At 38.2% G+C, this 17,457-nt stretch overlaps 1 protein-coding gene across 2 annotated transcripts in view; it reads right to left on the reverse strand.

The window, feature by feature from the left end:
• Window positions 1–1,360: 1,360 nt before the first annotated feature.
• Window positions 1,361–17,457, reverse strand: part of CTSC (cathepsin C) — a 40,676-nt gene continuing 24,579 nt past the window's right edge. For both annotated transcript variants that reach the window (XM_067750652.1, XM_067750651.1), the window contains exons 5-7: window positions 15,937–16,052; window positions 9,270–9,401; window positions 1,361–2,314 (exon numbers count right to left, since the gene is read on the reverse strand). In XM_067750652.1, the coding sequence (XP_067606753.1) occupies window positions 1,812–2,314; window positions 9,270–9,401; window positions 15,937–16,052 (751 nt within the window). In that variant the 3' untranslated portion in view covers window positions 1,361–1,811. The remainder of the gene's footprint in view (window positions 2,315–9,269; window positions 9,402–15,936; window positions 16,053–17,457) is intronic.

Consider the following 17,457-nt stretch of genomic DNA (forward strand, 5'->3'; position numbering starts at 1 on the left):
GTGAAAAATAAATTCCTGCTTGATTTCAAAGTCTATTTACACTTTCATGTAGCAACAAGGCTAGGCATAAATTAGGATTATAATTATTACATTCCACCAGTAACAGTAACAAGGAAAATACACCTCCTTGGAGGCCTTCCAGATAATAAGAACTCTGGCTATGCCTGCCATTCAGAGTGTCTGCTTCTTTGTCATCATGTGGTAAAAAGGTCAAAGGTATGCAGCCATGTACCAGGAGGCCCAAGAAGCCACACTTTAAATACGAGGCAAAGTCCTCGAATAACCCTTCAGTCTAAGAAGAGTAAAAATGTCATTGTAGGGCTTCCCTGGTGGCACAGTGGTTGAGAGTCCGCCTGCTGATGCAGGGTACACGGGTTCGTGCCCCGGTCCAGGAAGATCCCACATGCCGCAGAGCGGCTGGGCCCGTGAGCCATGGCCACTGAGCCTGCGCGTCCGGAGCCTGTGCTCTGCAATGGGAGAGGCCACAACAGTTGAGAGGCCCGCGTACCGCAAAAAAAAAAGAAAAAAAAAAAAGTCATTGTAGTGAATTGCAATACAAAAAGTACATGAGGTTTAAGACAAAACTGAGACTTAACATGTCAATGTGAAATTTCCAACTATGCATCTAGTATCCCTGGTGATTTTGGATACTCTGGTGGAAAGCACAGAGATTCAGTGTCTAAGTCACTCAAGGAGAACCAGACTTAGAAAATCTAGGTTCTAATCTAGACTCAACATTTACCAGCTGTGTGACCTTGGATGAGTCACTTGCCCTCTGTATAAGCCTCAGTGCCTTTTTCTGGTTAAGAGGAAGTTACACTGAACCATCTTCAAGGTCCCTTTCAGCTCTAAAAGCCTTGTAGTTCTTGTTTATTTGAACTACAAATAAACTTTAGAGCTTTTATTTGTTTAGATAACAAACTTTAGAGCTCTAATTTGCCTAATTTTGCCTAATCTATTATTTCTAATGGATCCTATCTGTTTACTCAGTGTGGAGATTTCATATCACTGTGAAATATCCCTTGGAGATCCCAAAGATCTGACCAAATATAAACTGCTAATATTCCACGAATTAGGCTATTACTGCTCAGCCAATGAAGGCTAACCAATACTTCCAAATGCAAGATACACCATAAGAAGGTTTAACCAATAATCAGACTCTTATCAAAACTCCTGTATCTTTTCTTTATAATCTCTGTCTCATCAAATCTTCAGAAGATAACTTCAGGGTTCACTAGACATTAACTGAGTATACCCCCTATTGTAAACGTTCATAATTTTGTTGTTTTTAGTTGAAATACCCTGATTTTCCTTTTTAAAGTATTTACATAAGTGAGAGAAGTAAATACAACTGAAGGAGTCAAGATTAAAAATTCTCTTAAGCACATACATAAATTTCATAATACATATCACCTGAATATTTACAAAAACTTTTTAAATTTAATAATCATTGCCATATTTTCTCATGATTTGTACAATTAAAAAATAAGCCTGTGCATTCACACAGACTTTTAAAAATACAGCATCTGTTTGAATCACAAATGATTAGCAAAATCCATTACTTCATAGTTTACCATCATCCATAAAAACCTCATTTCACTGAATATTTAGGAAAAAGCAGGCTGGTGTTCAATGGGAAAGTATATTACGGTCAAGGGCAGTTTTAATTTTAAAGGCACAAATCTTCATAGGGATCTATTTGTAACCTTTTGACATTGCAGTAGCCATACGGTAAAAGTCTCTAGTCTGTGAATAAGTCAGTTTCCTTTCATGACTGACGGTGATCAGTCTGAAACGCTGGGAGGTACACCCTACAATTTAGGAATTGGTGTGGCCGCCAGTGCTATGCTTTCAATTGCACACTCATCGGTTCCTCTGCGGATCCGGAAGTAACCACCCTCACCCCAGCCAGGGCCCCAGCTGTTTTTAACAATCCAGTAATCCAGTCCAGAGGCCAAGTCAGTGCCATAGCCCACCAGCAGGACAGCGTGATTGGTCAGCTCAAAGGGGTTGAAAGGGTCTCTCAGACCAGTGTGGTGGTAGATCCCCTTGTGGTAGTGGAAGAAGTCATCGTAGACTTCAAACGCAACTGCCATGGGCCCATGATGGACCAGCTCAAGCTTCATCAGGGCTTCATTGCAGCCCCCATAGAAACCTCCCACATAGTGGTACTCGGAGGAGTAGTAACGGAAGCAGTCCTCTTTCATTTTGCATGGAGAATCTGTGCCTGTGTAGGGGAAGCAGGCCTCTTCCACCAGCCCAAAATCTTGGGCATACTTTCCTGCGATGAGGTATGGGAAGCCACCTTCACAGCCTGAGGATGAAGAACACACAGAGTTATTATTACCCTCTATTAGAAAGGGGTACAAAACAAACTGTCCCATTTCATATTTTTTCTTTTCTACGCCATTAATTATTCTTTATGTCGCCCCTAGAAGTTGTTTCTTAGCTTAAATACCACTTCATGCATCCATCCATCAGCCATCTATTTGACAGACATTTATCTGGCACCTCCTATGGAAGGTAGCTTCGTGGTTAAGTGGGAGGCTCTGAAGCCTGACTATAGAGGCTCAATCCAAAACTGGGTTAAGAATTGATAATTTCTCTGTACCTCTGTTTACTTATCTGTAAAATATAGATAGCAATAGCACCTTCCTTGTAGGATTAAATGAATTACTTCATGTAAAAGCAATAAAAGTTCGCTATTATTGTCATTATTAAATAGCCAGACACTTCCTCAAGGAAGTCTTCTCTGACCGCCTCTTGCAGAAAAGTCTAAATTAGGTCCCCATATCCTTCCTCCAGTCCTGGCCCTATTACAAGCATATCTCAGAGACACTGCAGGTTCAGTTCCAGACTACCACAATAAAGCAAATATCACAATAAAGTCACACAAACGTTTTGGTTTCCTAGTGCATATAAAAGTTATGTTTACAGTCTACTGTAGTCTATTAAGTGTGCATTTTGTCTAAAAAACAGTACACACACCTTAATTTTAAAATGCTTTATTGCTAAAAAAAAACCCACTAACCATCACCAGAGCATTCAATGAGTTATAACCGTTTTGCTGGCAGAGGGTTGGAAATATTTCAAGAATTACCAAAATGTGATAAAGAGACATGAAGTGAGCAAATCCTGTTGCAAAAATGGCACTGACAGACCTGCTCGATGCAGGGTTGCCACGAACCTTCAATTTGTAAAAAACAAAAAACAAAAAACCATGCTGTATCTGAGAAGCACAATAAAATAAGGTATGCCTGTATACACATCCAGAACCCTTTTTCTTCATTGTTCTTATAATTATTTAATTTCTGTTTTCCTCACATAACTGTAAGCTTCATGAGGGTAAGGACTCTCTTGATAATTCAGAGTCCCCAGGGCCCAAAAGTCACAATGTCAGAGTTTAATAAGTATTTCAGAAAGAAGGAAAGGCTCACTGACAATCATTCACCAGCAGTTTCACTTGTGGACTGAGAAAGTCTCTAGTAGCCAAACCTGGGGTTGACAGCAGAAAACTTTAAAATGAGAATGTTTCTCCCTGAATCAACGGCAGCCGGGCTTTCTGCACACCTTACGTATAGCCTGTTCTAGAAGCCTACGTACACAATTTTTAAATCCTTCTGGAGAGAAACCAGTTTTGTATGATTTCAATAAGAATTAGGTTTCAGAATGAGACCTTATTTGGGACTGAGATTCATGCTTAGAAGCTGAGTGGCCTTCAAAATACTATAGAACAACTTCATGTCTGTTCCTTGTCTATAAATAGGATAACAGCTACTCTTTCAGGGTTTGAGCACTGTTGGGTAATGCACGTAAGAGGCTCCTAAGAGCCAGTGCTTACTCAAAATATAGCAATTATTGACATGTTGCTGGATGGTACAGTGAATTCCATGAGAAACCACTCAATAATAAGTGATACGGCCAGAAGTTGCACCCAGGATTGTTTTTTTTTCTGAATTTTTGAATTTTATTTTATTTATTTTTGTATACAGCAGGTTCTTATTAGTCATCAGTTTTATACACATCAGTGTATACATGCCAATCCCAATCGCCCAATTCATCACACCACCACCCCCACCTCCCCCACCACTTTCCCACCTTGGTGTCCATAAGTTTGTTCTCTACATCTGTGTCTCAATTTCTGCCCTGCAAACCAGTTCATCTGTACCATTTTTCTAGGTTCCAAATATATGCATTAATACACGATATTTGTTTTTCTCTTTCTGACTTCACTCTGTATGACAGTCTCTAGATCCACCCACGTCTCAACAGATGACCCAATTTCGTTCCTTTTTATGGCTGAGTAATATTCCATTGTATATATGTACCACATCTTCTTTATCCATTCGTCTGTCAATGGGCATTTAGGTTGCTTCCATGACCTGGCTATTGTAAATAGTGCTGCAAAGAACATTGGGGTGCATGTATCTTTTTGAATTATGGCTTTCTCTGGGTATATGCCCGGTAGTGGGATTGCTGGGTCATATGGTAGTTCTATTTTTAGTTTTTTAAGGAACCTCCATACTGTTCTCCATAGTGGCTGTATCAATTTACATTCCCACCAACAGTGCAAGAGGGTTCCCTTTTCTCCACACCCTCTCCAGCATTTGTTGTTTGTAGATTTTCTGATGATGCCCATTCTAACTGGTGTGAGGTGATACATCATTGTGGTTTTGATTTCCATTTCTCTAATAATTAGTGATGTTGAGCAGCGTTTCATGTGCCTCTTGGCCATCTGTATGTCTTCTTCGGAGAAATGTCTATTTAGGTCTTCTGCCCATTTTTTGACTGGGTTATTTAGTTTTTTAACATTCAGCTGCATGAGCTGTTTATATATTTTAGAGATTAATCCTTTGTCCGTTGATTCATTTGCAAATATTTTCGCCCATTCTGAGGATTATCTTTTCGTCTTGTTTATGGTTTCCTTTGCTGTGCAAAAGCTTTTAAGTTTCATTAGGTCCCATTTGTTGATGTTTGTTTTTATTTCTATTACTCTAGGAGGTGGATCAAAACAGATCTTGCTGTGATGTATGTCAAAGAGTGTTCTTCCTATGTTTTCCTCTAAGAGTTTTATAGTGTCCAGTCTTACATTTAGGTCTCTAATCCATTTTGACTTTACTTTTGTGTATGGTGTTAGGGAGTGTTCTAATTTCATTCTTTTACACGTAGCTGTCCACTTTTCCCAGCACCACTTATTGAAGAGACTGTCTTTTCTCCATTGTATATCCTTGCCTCCTTTGTCATAGCTTAATTGACCATAAGTGCGTGGGTTTATCTCTGGGCTTTCTATCTTGTTCCATTGATCTATATTTCTATTTTGTGGCAGTACCATATTGTCTTGATTACTGTAGCTTTTTGTATAGTCTGAAGTCAGGGAGCCTGATTCCTCCAGCTCTGCTTTTTTCCCTCAAGACTGCTTTGGGTATTCAGGGTCTTTTGTGTCTCCATACAAATTTTAAGGTATTTTGTTCTAGTTCTGTGAAAAATGCTATTGGTAATTTGATAGGGATTGCATTGAGTCTGTAGATTGCTTTGGGTAGTATAGTCATTTTTACAATATTGATTCTTCCAATCCCAGAACATGGTATCTCTCTCCATCTGTTGGTATCATCTTTAATTTCTTTCATCAGTGTCTTAGAGTTTTCTGCTTACAGGTCTTTTCTCTCCCTAAGTAGGTTTATTCCTAGGTATTTTACTCTTTTTGTTGCAATGGTAAAAGGGAGTGTTTCCTTAATTTCTCTTTCAGATTTTTCATCATTAGTATATAGGAATGCCAGAGATTTCTGTGCATTAATTTTGTATCCTGCTACTTTACCAAATTCATTGATTAGCTCTAGTAGTTTTCTGGTAGCATCTTTAGGATTCTCTATGTATAGTATCATGTCATCTGCAAACACTGACAGTTTTACTTCTTCTTTCCAGATCAGGATTCCTTTTATTTCTTTTTCTTCTCTAATTGCTGTGGCTAAAACTTCGAAAACTATGTTGAATAATAGTGGTGACAGTGGGCAACCTTGTCTTCTTCATGATCTTAGAGGAAATGCTTTCAGCTTTTCACCATTGAGAATGATGTTTGCTGTGGGTCTGTCATATATAGCCTTTATTATGTTGAGGTAGGTTCCCTCTATGCCCACTTTCTGGAGAATTTTGATCATAAATGGGTATTGAATTTTTTCAAAAGCTTTTTCTGAATCTATTGAGATGATCATATGTTTTTTATTCTTCAATTTGTTAATATAGTGTATCACATTGATTGATTTGCATATATTGAAGAATCCTTGCATCCCTGGGATAAATCCCAGTTGATCATGGTGTATGATCCTTTTAATGTGTTGTTGGATTCTGTTTGCTAGTATTTTGTTGAGGCTTTTGCATCTATATTCATCAGTGATATTGGTCTGTAATTTTCTTTCTTTTTTTTTTTTTTGCAGTATGCGGCCTCGCACTGTTGTGGCCTCTCCCATTGCGGAGCACAGGCTCTGGATACGCAGGCTCAGTGGCCATGGTTCACGGGCCTAGCTGCTCCGTGGCATATGGGATCTTCCCAGACCGGGGCACAAAACCGTGTCCCCTGCATCAGCAGGCGGACTCTCAACCACTGCGCCACCAGGGAAGCACTGTAATTTTCTTTTGTTGGAGCATCTTTGTCCAGTTTTGGTATCAGGGTGATGGTGGCCTCATAGAATGAGTTTGGGAGTGTTCCTTCCTTTGCAACATTTTGGAAGAGTTTGAGAAGGATAGGTGTTTGCTCTTCTCTAAATGTTTGATAGAATTCACCTGTGAAGCCATCTGGTCCTGGACTTTTGTTTGTTGGAAGATTTTTAATCACAGTTTCATTACTTGTGATTGGTCTGTTCATATTTTCTATTTCTTCCTGGTTCAGTCTTGGAAGGTCATACCTAAGAATTTGTCCATTTCTTCCAGGTTGTCCATTTTATTGGCATAGAGTTGCTTGTAGTAGTCTCTTAGGATGCTCTGTATTTCTGCGGTGTCTGTTGCAACTTCTCCTTTTTCATTTCTAATTTTATTGATTTGAGTCCTCTCCCTCTTTTTCTTGATGAGTCTGGCTAATGGTTTATCAATATGGTTTATCTTCTCAAAGAACCAGCTTTTAGTTTTATTGATCTTTGCTATTGTTTTCTTTGTTTCTATTTCATTTATTTCTGCTCTGATCTTTATGATTTCTTTCCTTCTGCTAACTTTGGGTTTTGTTTGTTCTTCTTTCTCTAATTCCTTTAGGTGTAAGGTAAGATTGTTTATTTGAGATTTTTCCTGTTTCTTGAGGTAGGCTTGTATAGCTATAAACTTCCCTCTTAGAACTGCTTTTGCTGCAGTTTTGGATAGTCGTTTCATTTTCATTTGTCTCTAGGTATTTTTTGATTTCCTCTTTGATTTCTTCAGTGATCTCTTTGTCTAAACGCATTGTTTTGCCTCCATGTGTTTGTGTTTTTTACGTTTTTTTCCCTGTAATTCATTTCTAATCTCATAGCATTGTGGTCAGAAAAGATGCTTGATACGATTTCAATTTTCTTAAATTCACTTAGGCTTGATTTGTGACCCAAGATGTGATCTATCCTGGAGAATGTTCCATGCACACTTGAGAAGAAAGTGTAACCTGCTGTTTTTGGATGGAATATCCTATAAATATCAATTAAATCTATCTGGTCTATTGTGTCATTTAAAGCTTCTGTTTCCTTATTAATTTTCTGTTTTGATGATCCATCCATTGGTGTAAGTGAGGTGTTAAAGTCCCCCACTATTATTGTGTTACTGTCGATTTCCTCTTTTATAGCTGTTAGCAGTTGCCTTATGTATTGAGGTGCTTCTATGTTGGGTGCATACATATTTATAACTGTTATATCTTCTTCTTGGATTGATCCCTTGGTCATTATGTAGTGTCCTTCCTTGTCTGTTGTAACATTCTTTATTTTAAAGTCTATTTTATCTGATATGGGTATTGCTACTGCACCTTTCTTTTGATTTCCATTTGTATGGAATATCTTTTTCCATCTCCTCACTTTCAGTCTGTATGTGTCCCTAGGTCTAAAGTGGGTCTCTTGTAGACAGCATATATACGGGTCTTGTTTTTGTATCCATTCAGCAAGCCTGTGTCTTTTGGTTGGAGCATTTAATCCATTCACGTTTAAGGTAATTATCGATATGTATGTTACTATGACCATTTTCTTAATTGTTTTGGGTTTGTTTTTGTAGGTCCTTATCTTCGCTTGCATTTCCCACTTAGAGAAGTTTCTTTAGCATTTCTTGTAGAGCTGGTTTGGTGGTGCTGATATCTCTTAGCTTTTGCTTGTCTGGAAAGCTTTTGATTTCTCCATCGAGTCTGAATGAGATCCTTGCCAGGTAGAGTAATCTTGGTTGTAAGGTTCTTCCCTTTCATCACTTTAAGTATATCATGCCACTCCCTTCTGGCTTGTAGAGTTTCTGCTGAGAAATCATCTGTTAACCTTATGGGAGTTCCCTTGTGTGTTATTTGTCATTTTTCCCTTGCTGCTTTCAATAATTTTTCTTTGTCTTTAATTTTTGCCAGTTTGATTACTATGTGTCTCAGTGTGTTTCTCCTTGGATTTATCCTGTATTGGACTCTCTGTGCTTCCTGGACTTGGGTGGCTGTTTCCTTTCCCATGTTAGGGAAGTTTTTGACTCTTCAAATATTTTCTCGGGTCCTCTCTCCCTTCTCCTTCTGGGACCCCTGTAATGTGAATGTTGTTGCATTTAATGTTGTCCCCACGGTCTCTTAGGCTGTCTTCTTTTCATTCTTTTTTCTTTATTCTGTTCCGCAGCGGTGAATTCCACCATTCTGTTTTCCAGGTCACTTATCCGTTCTTCTGCCTCAGTTATTCTGCTATTGATTCCTTCTAGTGTAGTTTTCATTTCAGTTATTGTATTGTTCATCTTTGTTTGTTTGTTCTTTAATCCTTCTAGGTGTTTTATAAACATTTCTTGCATCTTCTCGATCTTTGTCTCCACTCTTTTTCCAAGGTCCTGGATCATCTTCGCCCTCATTATTCTGAATCCTTTTCTGGAAGGTTGCCTATCTCCACTTCATTTAGTTGTTTTTCTGGGGTTTTATCTTGTTCCTTCATCTGGTACATAGATAGCCCTCTGCCTTTTCATGTTGTCTATCTTTCTGTGAATCGCACCCAGGTTTTCTGACAGAAGACATTATGATCTCTCTACTATCCCATCCTTTTGCCTTTGCCAACAATGGCAAACTACACACAGGTAAACAGTGCCTGAAATACAACACATACCTTGAGCATACTGGCTGCAAGACACAACCTCCTGAGGACTCAAGATTGGGGTCTGGGTATTGTTGGTTAGTATACGGATTCTTGCTTCCATCATCCCCATAGAAGCAAATGAGTAGCAGCTTCCACAAGACCCTGGTAATAGAAAAGAAGGATATATAACCCAAGAGACCTTTGACGCACTCAAAAAGAATCATAGAAACCTTAAGTGCATGACATACATTAATATATTTATATTGAGTGTTGCGGTTTTTGTTCATAAGGATCAGCACAATAAAGAAGATTCAATCAAAGAATGCTACTGACCTTATAGGCAAACATTAAGATTTTAGTTTTTTCACCAAAAGGCAATCATTACTATATGGGGCTTTCCTTGAAAATATTTTGGGAGAAAAAAACCTAACTTCTGCAAAGCATTTGACAATATTCTTTTTTTTTAAAACATCTTTATTGGCCTATAATTGCTTTACAATGGTGTGTTAGTTTCTGCTTTATAACAAAGTGAATCAGCTATACATATACATATATCCCCATATCTCCTCCCTCTTGTGTCTCCCTCCCACCCTCCCTATCCCACCCCTCTAGGTGGTCATAAAGCACCCAGCTGATCTCCCTGTGCTATGCGGCTGCTTCCCACCGGCTATCTATTTTACCTTTGGTAGTGTATATGTGTCCATGCCACTCTCTCACTTCGTCCCAGCTTACCCTTCCCCCTCTCTGTGTCCTCAAGTCCATTCTCTATGTCTGCATCTTTATTCCTGTCCTGCCCCTAGGTTCTTCAGATCCTTTTTTTTATATTCCATATATATATGCATTAGCATACAGTATTTATTTTTCTCTTTCTGACTTACTTCACTTTGTATGATAGTCTCTAGGTCCATCCACCTCACTACAAATAACTCAATTTCGTTTCTTTTTATGGCCGAGTAATATTCCATTGTGTATATGTGCCACATCTTCTTTATCCATTCATCTGTCGATGGACACTTAGGTTGCTTCCATTTGGCAGTATTCTTAATGCAGAAATGATTTACATTTGCAACATTCTGAGCCATCAAATTGAGAGAAAATAATGGAGGGATACATATAAGCTAAGCTTTTAAATATCTCCAGAGAGGCATTTTCTAAAGCCCTTGTTGGGTGGAATTAACCCTAATAATGGCTCAGGTATGGGTGTATTATAGTAGAGAGTTGGATTCAACCAGGGTCAAGGAGGCAAAATACAACAAAGTCCAAGGAGGTAAGAGAGTAATTACAATGATAGATATGGTATTTAAGGTGGCCAGTAAGGAAGTAAAGATATAAAGCAGATGGAGGTAGTGAAATGGAAAATGAATTGAAATGTAGCTGTATGGAGGTAGGGGAGAAGGGAAAGGAAAACAGCTTTATTTAATATGTAAATGTTCTGGCAAGACAAAATAAATTTACTTAAGAAGCATATGCTAGGAATATAGTTGCTGCTTCAAGAGAAGAAAAATATTGTATTATGAGGTAATTTATATAAAAATATTTTTATCTGTTTCTTCAATATGTGTGAGTAGAAGAAATACACAGAATAAAATATGGAATGTATGTAACAAAACTGGGATTTCCACTTGTTACAATTCTAGAAAGAAATGAGCATAACTTAATATCCCCATTATGATACAGCCTCTTTCACATCTGCCACTGATACAAATTCTACATGGAGATATGCTTGTACCAAACCTGAGACACTGGTATTAAATGAAGTTGACATGTTACTCAAGTTACTAATATTAATTAGTTACCAAATTACTTGAATGGTAAGCACTCCCTTGTGCACGTAAAGTAAGATGAACGAACAGACAATATTACAATTCAAAACACTCATTCTACATAAAGAGAATGCTGCCTTTGTTCTCTTTAATAAGTCTGAATTTAGTTAGTGAATGTCTTCCTCCAAAAAGTATTAAGAAGAACACTGTCCATTAAAAATATGAGGGGCACTGTTTTTCTCTTCTCCTGGTAACTGTTCATTCATGTCCCTCCCTGAGTACAAAGGAAAGCCAGGATACTCTATGCTCAGCCTCTAACATTCTTAAGCCTACTTGAACTACTTAATACCGTTTTCCTCAAACTAAATTGTGAATTTCTTTGAGTATTTACAGGAAATCTGTTTTCTTCACCTTGATGCCTGAGGCAATGAAGGAACTCAGTGCATCTTTGTAGAAAGAAAAGTCAAATTATGAATAAGTGGATACATATTTATATCCAGGAAAGAAGGTTATTTCAATGGAAACAGTTAATATTTACTTTTAGTCCATTAGAGCCCTATCACCCTGTAACTGCTACCATTCTGATGGTCCCCAAAATTCTCCCCGTAAACATCTCAGATTTATCCATACTGCTTTTGCCACTGAGGGATCACCTAAATTATGAAGATTAGAAGAGAAACATTTGGAAAGGGGCCTTGGGATTCATCTAGTGTGCAACCTACTCAATAATACATACACTGAGATTCAAAAAGAAGCACTGACCTGTCCAAAGTCACAAAACTAAAGGGTGGCAGGTGCTAGCATCTAAATGTCTCCTAATGCAGAGTACTGTCTTTTTCCATTTATAGATCAGTATCTACTTTAAAGAATTTTCAAATTTCCTTTCCCTGTCTTCTAGTTACTAGATAGAATGAAATTAACGTGCACATTTTGTTTTCAAAACCATCCAAATAATACTGTCCTTAGGACTCCTCTTTCTAATGACAGAATGTCAAAGAACTAGATGAGTGACAGTAAATGGCCAAGGCCAGTGTTCCTTTCTTGAGACATCAGGATCTTTCAATAAATAACATCACAAGAGTCTAGAAATGGCCTCAATTTGGCCATTTAGCATTCTTGGCCCAGGGCAGCCACAGAAATAATCTCTCTTGGTATTAACTATTAAATCCTCATCATCTGACCATCCAGCATTGTGGGAGGGACAGAACACATGTACATTCAAGGGCTCAGAATGTGCTCTGTTAACAGAGAGATCACAGGAATGAGGAATGGAGATAACCTTCCTCAAGCCCTTGATGTTCCCAGAAGGTCAGCTGCCAATGTAAGTAATGCCTCTTCAGAAGTCAGGCCAGAGTCTAGATTCTGTAAATCAACTATACTTCAATAAACAAATAGTAAATAAATAAATAACAAAAATAAATAAAAGGACCATTTTCTCTTAAGAAGACTACAGGGCAATAAAGAAGAAGATGGGGAGACGATCCAGACAGAGCTCTATGGTAATCATATTTCCACAATCTCAAACGGGTATGTGATTGTCAGATGGTTTAACTATATTCAGCTGTAACTTCCAACAGTGGAGAGAACACTGAACTGGGAGTAAGGAGCCAGGATTCTTTTTCCCTCCCCTCCCACCCCGTCACTCAGCTGTGTGACTCTGGGCAAGTCACTTGACCTTTCTGGCATTTCTTTTTATCTTGTGTGTAAAAGGAATAGGGTGGAGCAGTTTAAGGCCCCTGCCTTCCAGTTTTAATATAAACAGTAGTTAGAACAAGACTTAAACAAACTAGATTTTCAAGTTAGGAAAACCCTCTGCATTTCCTAATTAATGTGACCTGAAAGACACTCCCCTTCTCTCTTGAAGACGCAATCATAAATAAAGACAGCACAGCTGGGAGAAGAACAAAGGAAGTCCCACCTCTTGCAACTTCCTAGCTCTCTTCCCTCTCACACATCAAAGTAAATCCTGGCTACATGGCTAGTGCTTAGAGATGTTAACACGTGTAAAGGTAAGAATTTGCCCCCATCCCTGCCATACTTTTTTTTCATTAATCTTGATTTGCTCTCCAAATAGAGAAAAGTTGTGAATTCCCTTAACTGTGGGTAATTTTGAATTCTAGGTTATATAGAACACTGGTGTATTTAAGTTAGTGGAAATTTCCAAGTAGCCCAGTTAGTAGGAATAGAAAATAATTTTTTCCCAACCTAAAGTACAGAAAACCAAAAAGAAATCAAAAGAGGAACAACTAAGTACATTATTTTCTCAGACACCTAACAAGATACTACAGATGAGGGATCAGTTTAAAAGCAATTAATCTGTCAAAGCCCTCTGTTTTTAAATTGCCCATGTCTGTACAAACCATATTTATAACACTCAAAGAATATGGAATATTAGAGATGACAATACCTTTTACCAAGCCACAAGAAAATCATTGTCAAAGGATATAGCTTTAGAAAGTCTAATTTCCTTCCCCTGAATAATTATCTCATCAGTAGTCAATCATATATTTTGTGAAGTGAGTGGAACTAAATATTTCTTTCAACCTTTTCCTAAAGAATTTTAAAAACGCCCTGTTAAAGCAGTTATTATACTGTATTTTAATGTTTTGCTTGCAGGTCTTGCTAAACTGTAGTTTCTAGGATGAGGACCATGTCATATTGGTCTTTATATCCTCAGCCATTAAACAAAAATTACTGGACTTCCCTGGTGGCTCAAGTGGTTAAGAAGCAGGGGATACGGGTTCAATCCCTGGTCTGGGAAGATCCCACATGTGCAGAGCAACTAAGCCCGTGCGCCACAACTACTGAGCCCGCACGCTCTAGGGCCTGCATGCCGCAACTACTGAGCCTGCGTGCTGCAACTACTGAAGCCCACGTGCCTAGAGCCGGTGCTTCACAACAAGACGAGCCACCACAATGAAAAGCCTGCACACTGCAACGAAGAGCAGCCCCGCTCGTCACAACTAAAGAAAGTCCACACACAGCAGCAAAGACCCAACGCAGCCAAAAAAAAAACTCCTAACATATTAGATACTCTATAAACACTGCAACACAGTGGAAACAACCATGTGCCAAGCCCTCAGTAACCAACACTTGACATGCAGTATTTACTTAATCCTCTCCAATAAGGATAGGAAACCTGTTTGATGACAGAATACATTTTAATCCTCTCTTAATATCAAACCTTTAATCGACTTTCCATTCATTTCTCAATTACCTTCAAATTTCTCTCCTTTCCAATCCCTCCTTTCCAAGGAAGCTATCCCCAGAAAAGGTAGGGATGGATTTCAGGACCCACACTTTCTCTAGAGCCAAAGAGTCTCAGAATAACTGGTACAAAGGAAAGACAAAGAGATGAGACCTCTGGTGTCAGATGAAGGACAGGAACACTGCTGCTGTAAGACCTGCTCAAAGCTCCATATATTCAGAACACTTTGCAAGAATTCAGTCAGGGTGAACTGAAGGGTTGGTGGTGAATGTTGAGAAGTGGGAGAGGCTGATTAGCATTGAATTTTAGGAAAGGGGAAGGACAATTTATCTTTGGGTGTTATAAATTTATAATCCTCTCTCAGGAGACACTAATCAGAATGTTTCCAGACAGTAAATACTACGCCCATTTTATAGTAACAAAGCAGTCATGTGTACTGTAATTATCTTCAAAATGAGCTTAGAAGTAATAAACCTGAGTATTATATAAATGATTCTCCAATCATTGTTGGCTAAAATGTAGGATAAAATAATTTGCTCTCAAGTGCTATGAGAGGAAAAGTTATTAAATCTACTCATCCTGTATCCAATTTCCAAAAATAACATAAAATACAATTACAGTGATAATTCTGATAAACCTGGGCTCTGCCTCCAGCCCACCATTCAGGAAGCTGAGTTAATACTTACCATTATATGTCTTATCCTGGGGTAAAGTTAATTGAAAGGTCTTTACACAGCTCAAAAACTCTACTTTACCAGAAAAAAATTTAAGGATTCATTTTCTGGACTCCTAAAGTAATTAAAGACTAAATGATGGGGGGAGGAAAAAGGGGTAGAGTGGGCAGACAGGTAGTAAAGAAGGATTCCAGCATAAAGAAGATGTGGTATATATACACAATGGAATATTACTCAGCCATAAAAAAGAATGAAATATTGCCATTTTCAGCAACATGATGATCCTAGAGATTATCATACTAAGTAAAGTAAATCAAAGACGAATATCATATATCACTTACATGTAGAATCTAAAAAATAATACAAATGAACTTATTTACAAAACAGAAACAGACTCACAGACATAGAAAAAAACTGGTTACCAAAGGGGAAAGGGGAGGGATAAATCAGGAGTTTGGGATTAACAGATACACACTACTATATATAAAATAGATAAACAACAAGGACTTACTGTATAGCACAGGGAACTATATTCAATGTCTTTTAATAAACTATAATGGAAAAGAATCTGAAAAGGAATACATATATATAAACTGAGTCACTTTGCTGTACACCCGAAACTAATACAACATTGTAAATCTATTATACTTCAATTTAAAAAAAAAAAAAGGATTCCAGCAAACCACTTGCAGAAGGAAGACCAATTTTGGCTGCATGCAATTCTTTGTTTCTACACAAGTCTCTGTGACTAGGAGGGCAAATGAGTTTGGCTTACGTATCACTCTAATTTCATTAGCTACCTGGAACACACTGAGAAGGATACTGAAGAAATGCTGAGCTCTGCTGGAGAGATTATCTACTACCAAAGTCTGTCATGGACACAAAAAGAAGTGAGTATTCATTAGTTATATATTTTCCATTTCTTTACTAAAGTGGATCATAACCTATTCACCTCTGTATCCCCAAAATCTGAGAGCCTGGCACATAGTAAATGTTTAATAAATATTTCAGAATGAATTAATGAAAAAAAAAAATCAGACTTTTTTTTTTACCTTGGTTTCGAACAGGAGTAACAAAATTGGTACCACGAACATTTCTCCAGTCCCAGGACTGTGGCAAATGCAAAATCTTTTTCTGTATTTCAGCAGTTATTGGTGCAGGTTTGGGCCTAGGATGGAAATAGACATTTGATGTCAATATATATTCTTTCCTTTGAGGATGATTCCATGATTTCAACCACCTGGCCGGCTAGAATGTAGATTCAGATCCAAAGAGCACTTGTCTAGCAGTGTTTCAATGTGTCTATTATACAAAAATGTGTCTACTATACAATGTGTCAATTATACAACTAAGTTGTATAAATTACCCATTTCTTTTTCAGGATCTAGTAATTTTCCCTGGTGAAATCATGTTGGTTTCGTATATTGCCATTGCTAATTTTAGTATGCCTAAATAGCTGCATTCTCTTACTTTTAATAGATTTTGACCAAGAAAGCAGACGTGAGAAATTGAAGATGGCCTACAAAGGATTTAGAGAAAATAGAGGAATGACTGATGTTTGACTCTGGAGATGGTGGTGATGGTAGCTGTAAAAGAAGTGAAGGCACGTATATAAAAGATCTAAGTCGAAGCAGGCAGACTACCTCCATAAACAGATGAAAGTAAGACACAAAGATGGCCACCAATGGCTTTACCACTTACTAGCTGTGTAATATTCGTCAAAGACCTTAACATCACAAAACTATGATCACCTCCTATTAAGATGGGTACAATCATGCCTACCGCAAAGGATTGTTATGAAAATTCAATGTAATAATGATTAACAAGTGCTTAAAACACGGCCTTGTCTCTGATAAGTCCTTACCAAATTATTAAGCTATTAGGATGATCACCACCACCATCATCATCAACCATGTCATTAAGACTAAATTGCTGCTGATACATTTAGGTGACTATCTAGCACAAAACAGGCAATTGTTAACTTCCTTCTTCCTAACATCCTATAAAGGCAGAGTGTTTGCCCATCAATGCACACACAGATAAAACAAAAGCAATGTGACAACAAAGCTCAGTGGTGTGAAAACGAAGACAGTGAAAGAGAAATCAGGGAGATGGAGAAGTGAGAATTACAAACATCACAGGCACACTATACATTATTGGCTTTCAATCATTTGGGTCCAGATTCTTTTAAGAATCTGCAGAGAGCTCTGGACTCAGATGTCCATAAACAATACGTTTTTCTACAAGAGTTCTTCAGAAACATGGCACCTGACACATGGCAAAGCAGTTGGGGCTGAGCCTCAATCTTCCAGACAGGAGTCCCAGTCTCCCTGGGCTCCAGTGCTGACCCCACCTCCTCTGGGTTCTCCTTTGGCTTGTTACTGAACAGGTCTCAACTTCTCGTCTCACACAGATACAGGATGGCTCTTTCACTTTAGTGAATCTGAGAAGGAATACGGTATGCTCCCATTCCCAATTTCGACTAACCAGAGCATCTCACACACTAGTCATTCCTCAGAATACACTTTGAGAAACACTGTATAAGATTCTTTTCAGATATGGGTAGAACTGTG

This window comes from Pseudorca crassidens, chromosome 9, assembly GCF_039906515.1.
Source record: "Pseudorca crassidens isolate mPseCra1 chromosome 9, mPseCra1.hap1, whole genome shotgun sequence".
In the NCBI taxonomy this organism is placed as follows: Eukaryota; Metazoa; Chordata; class Mammalia; order Artiodactyla; family Delphinidae; genus Pseudorca; species Pseudorca crassidens.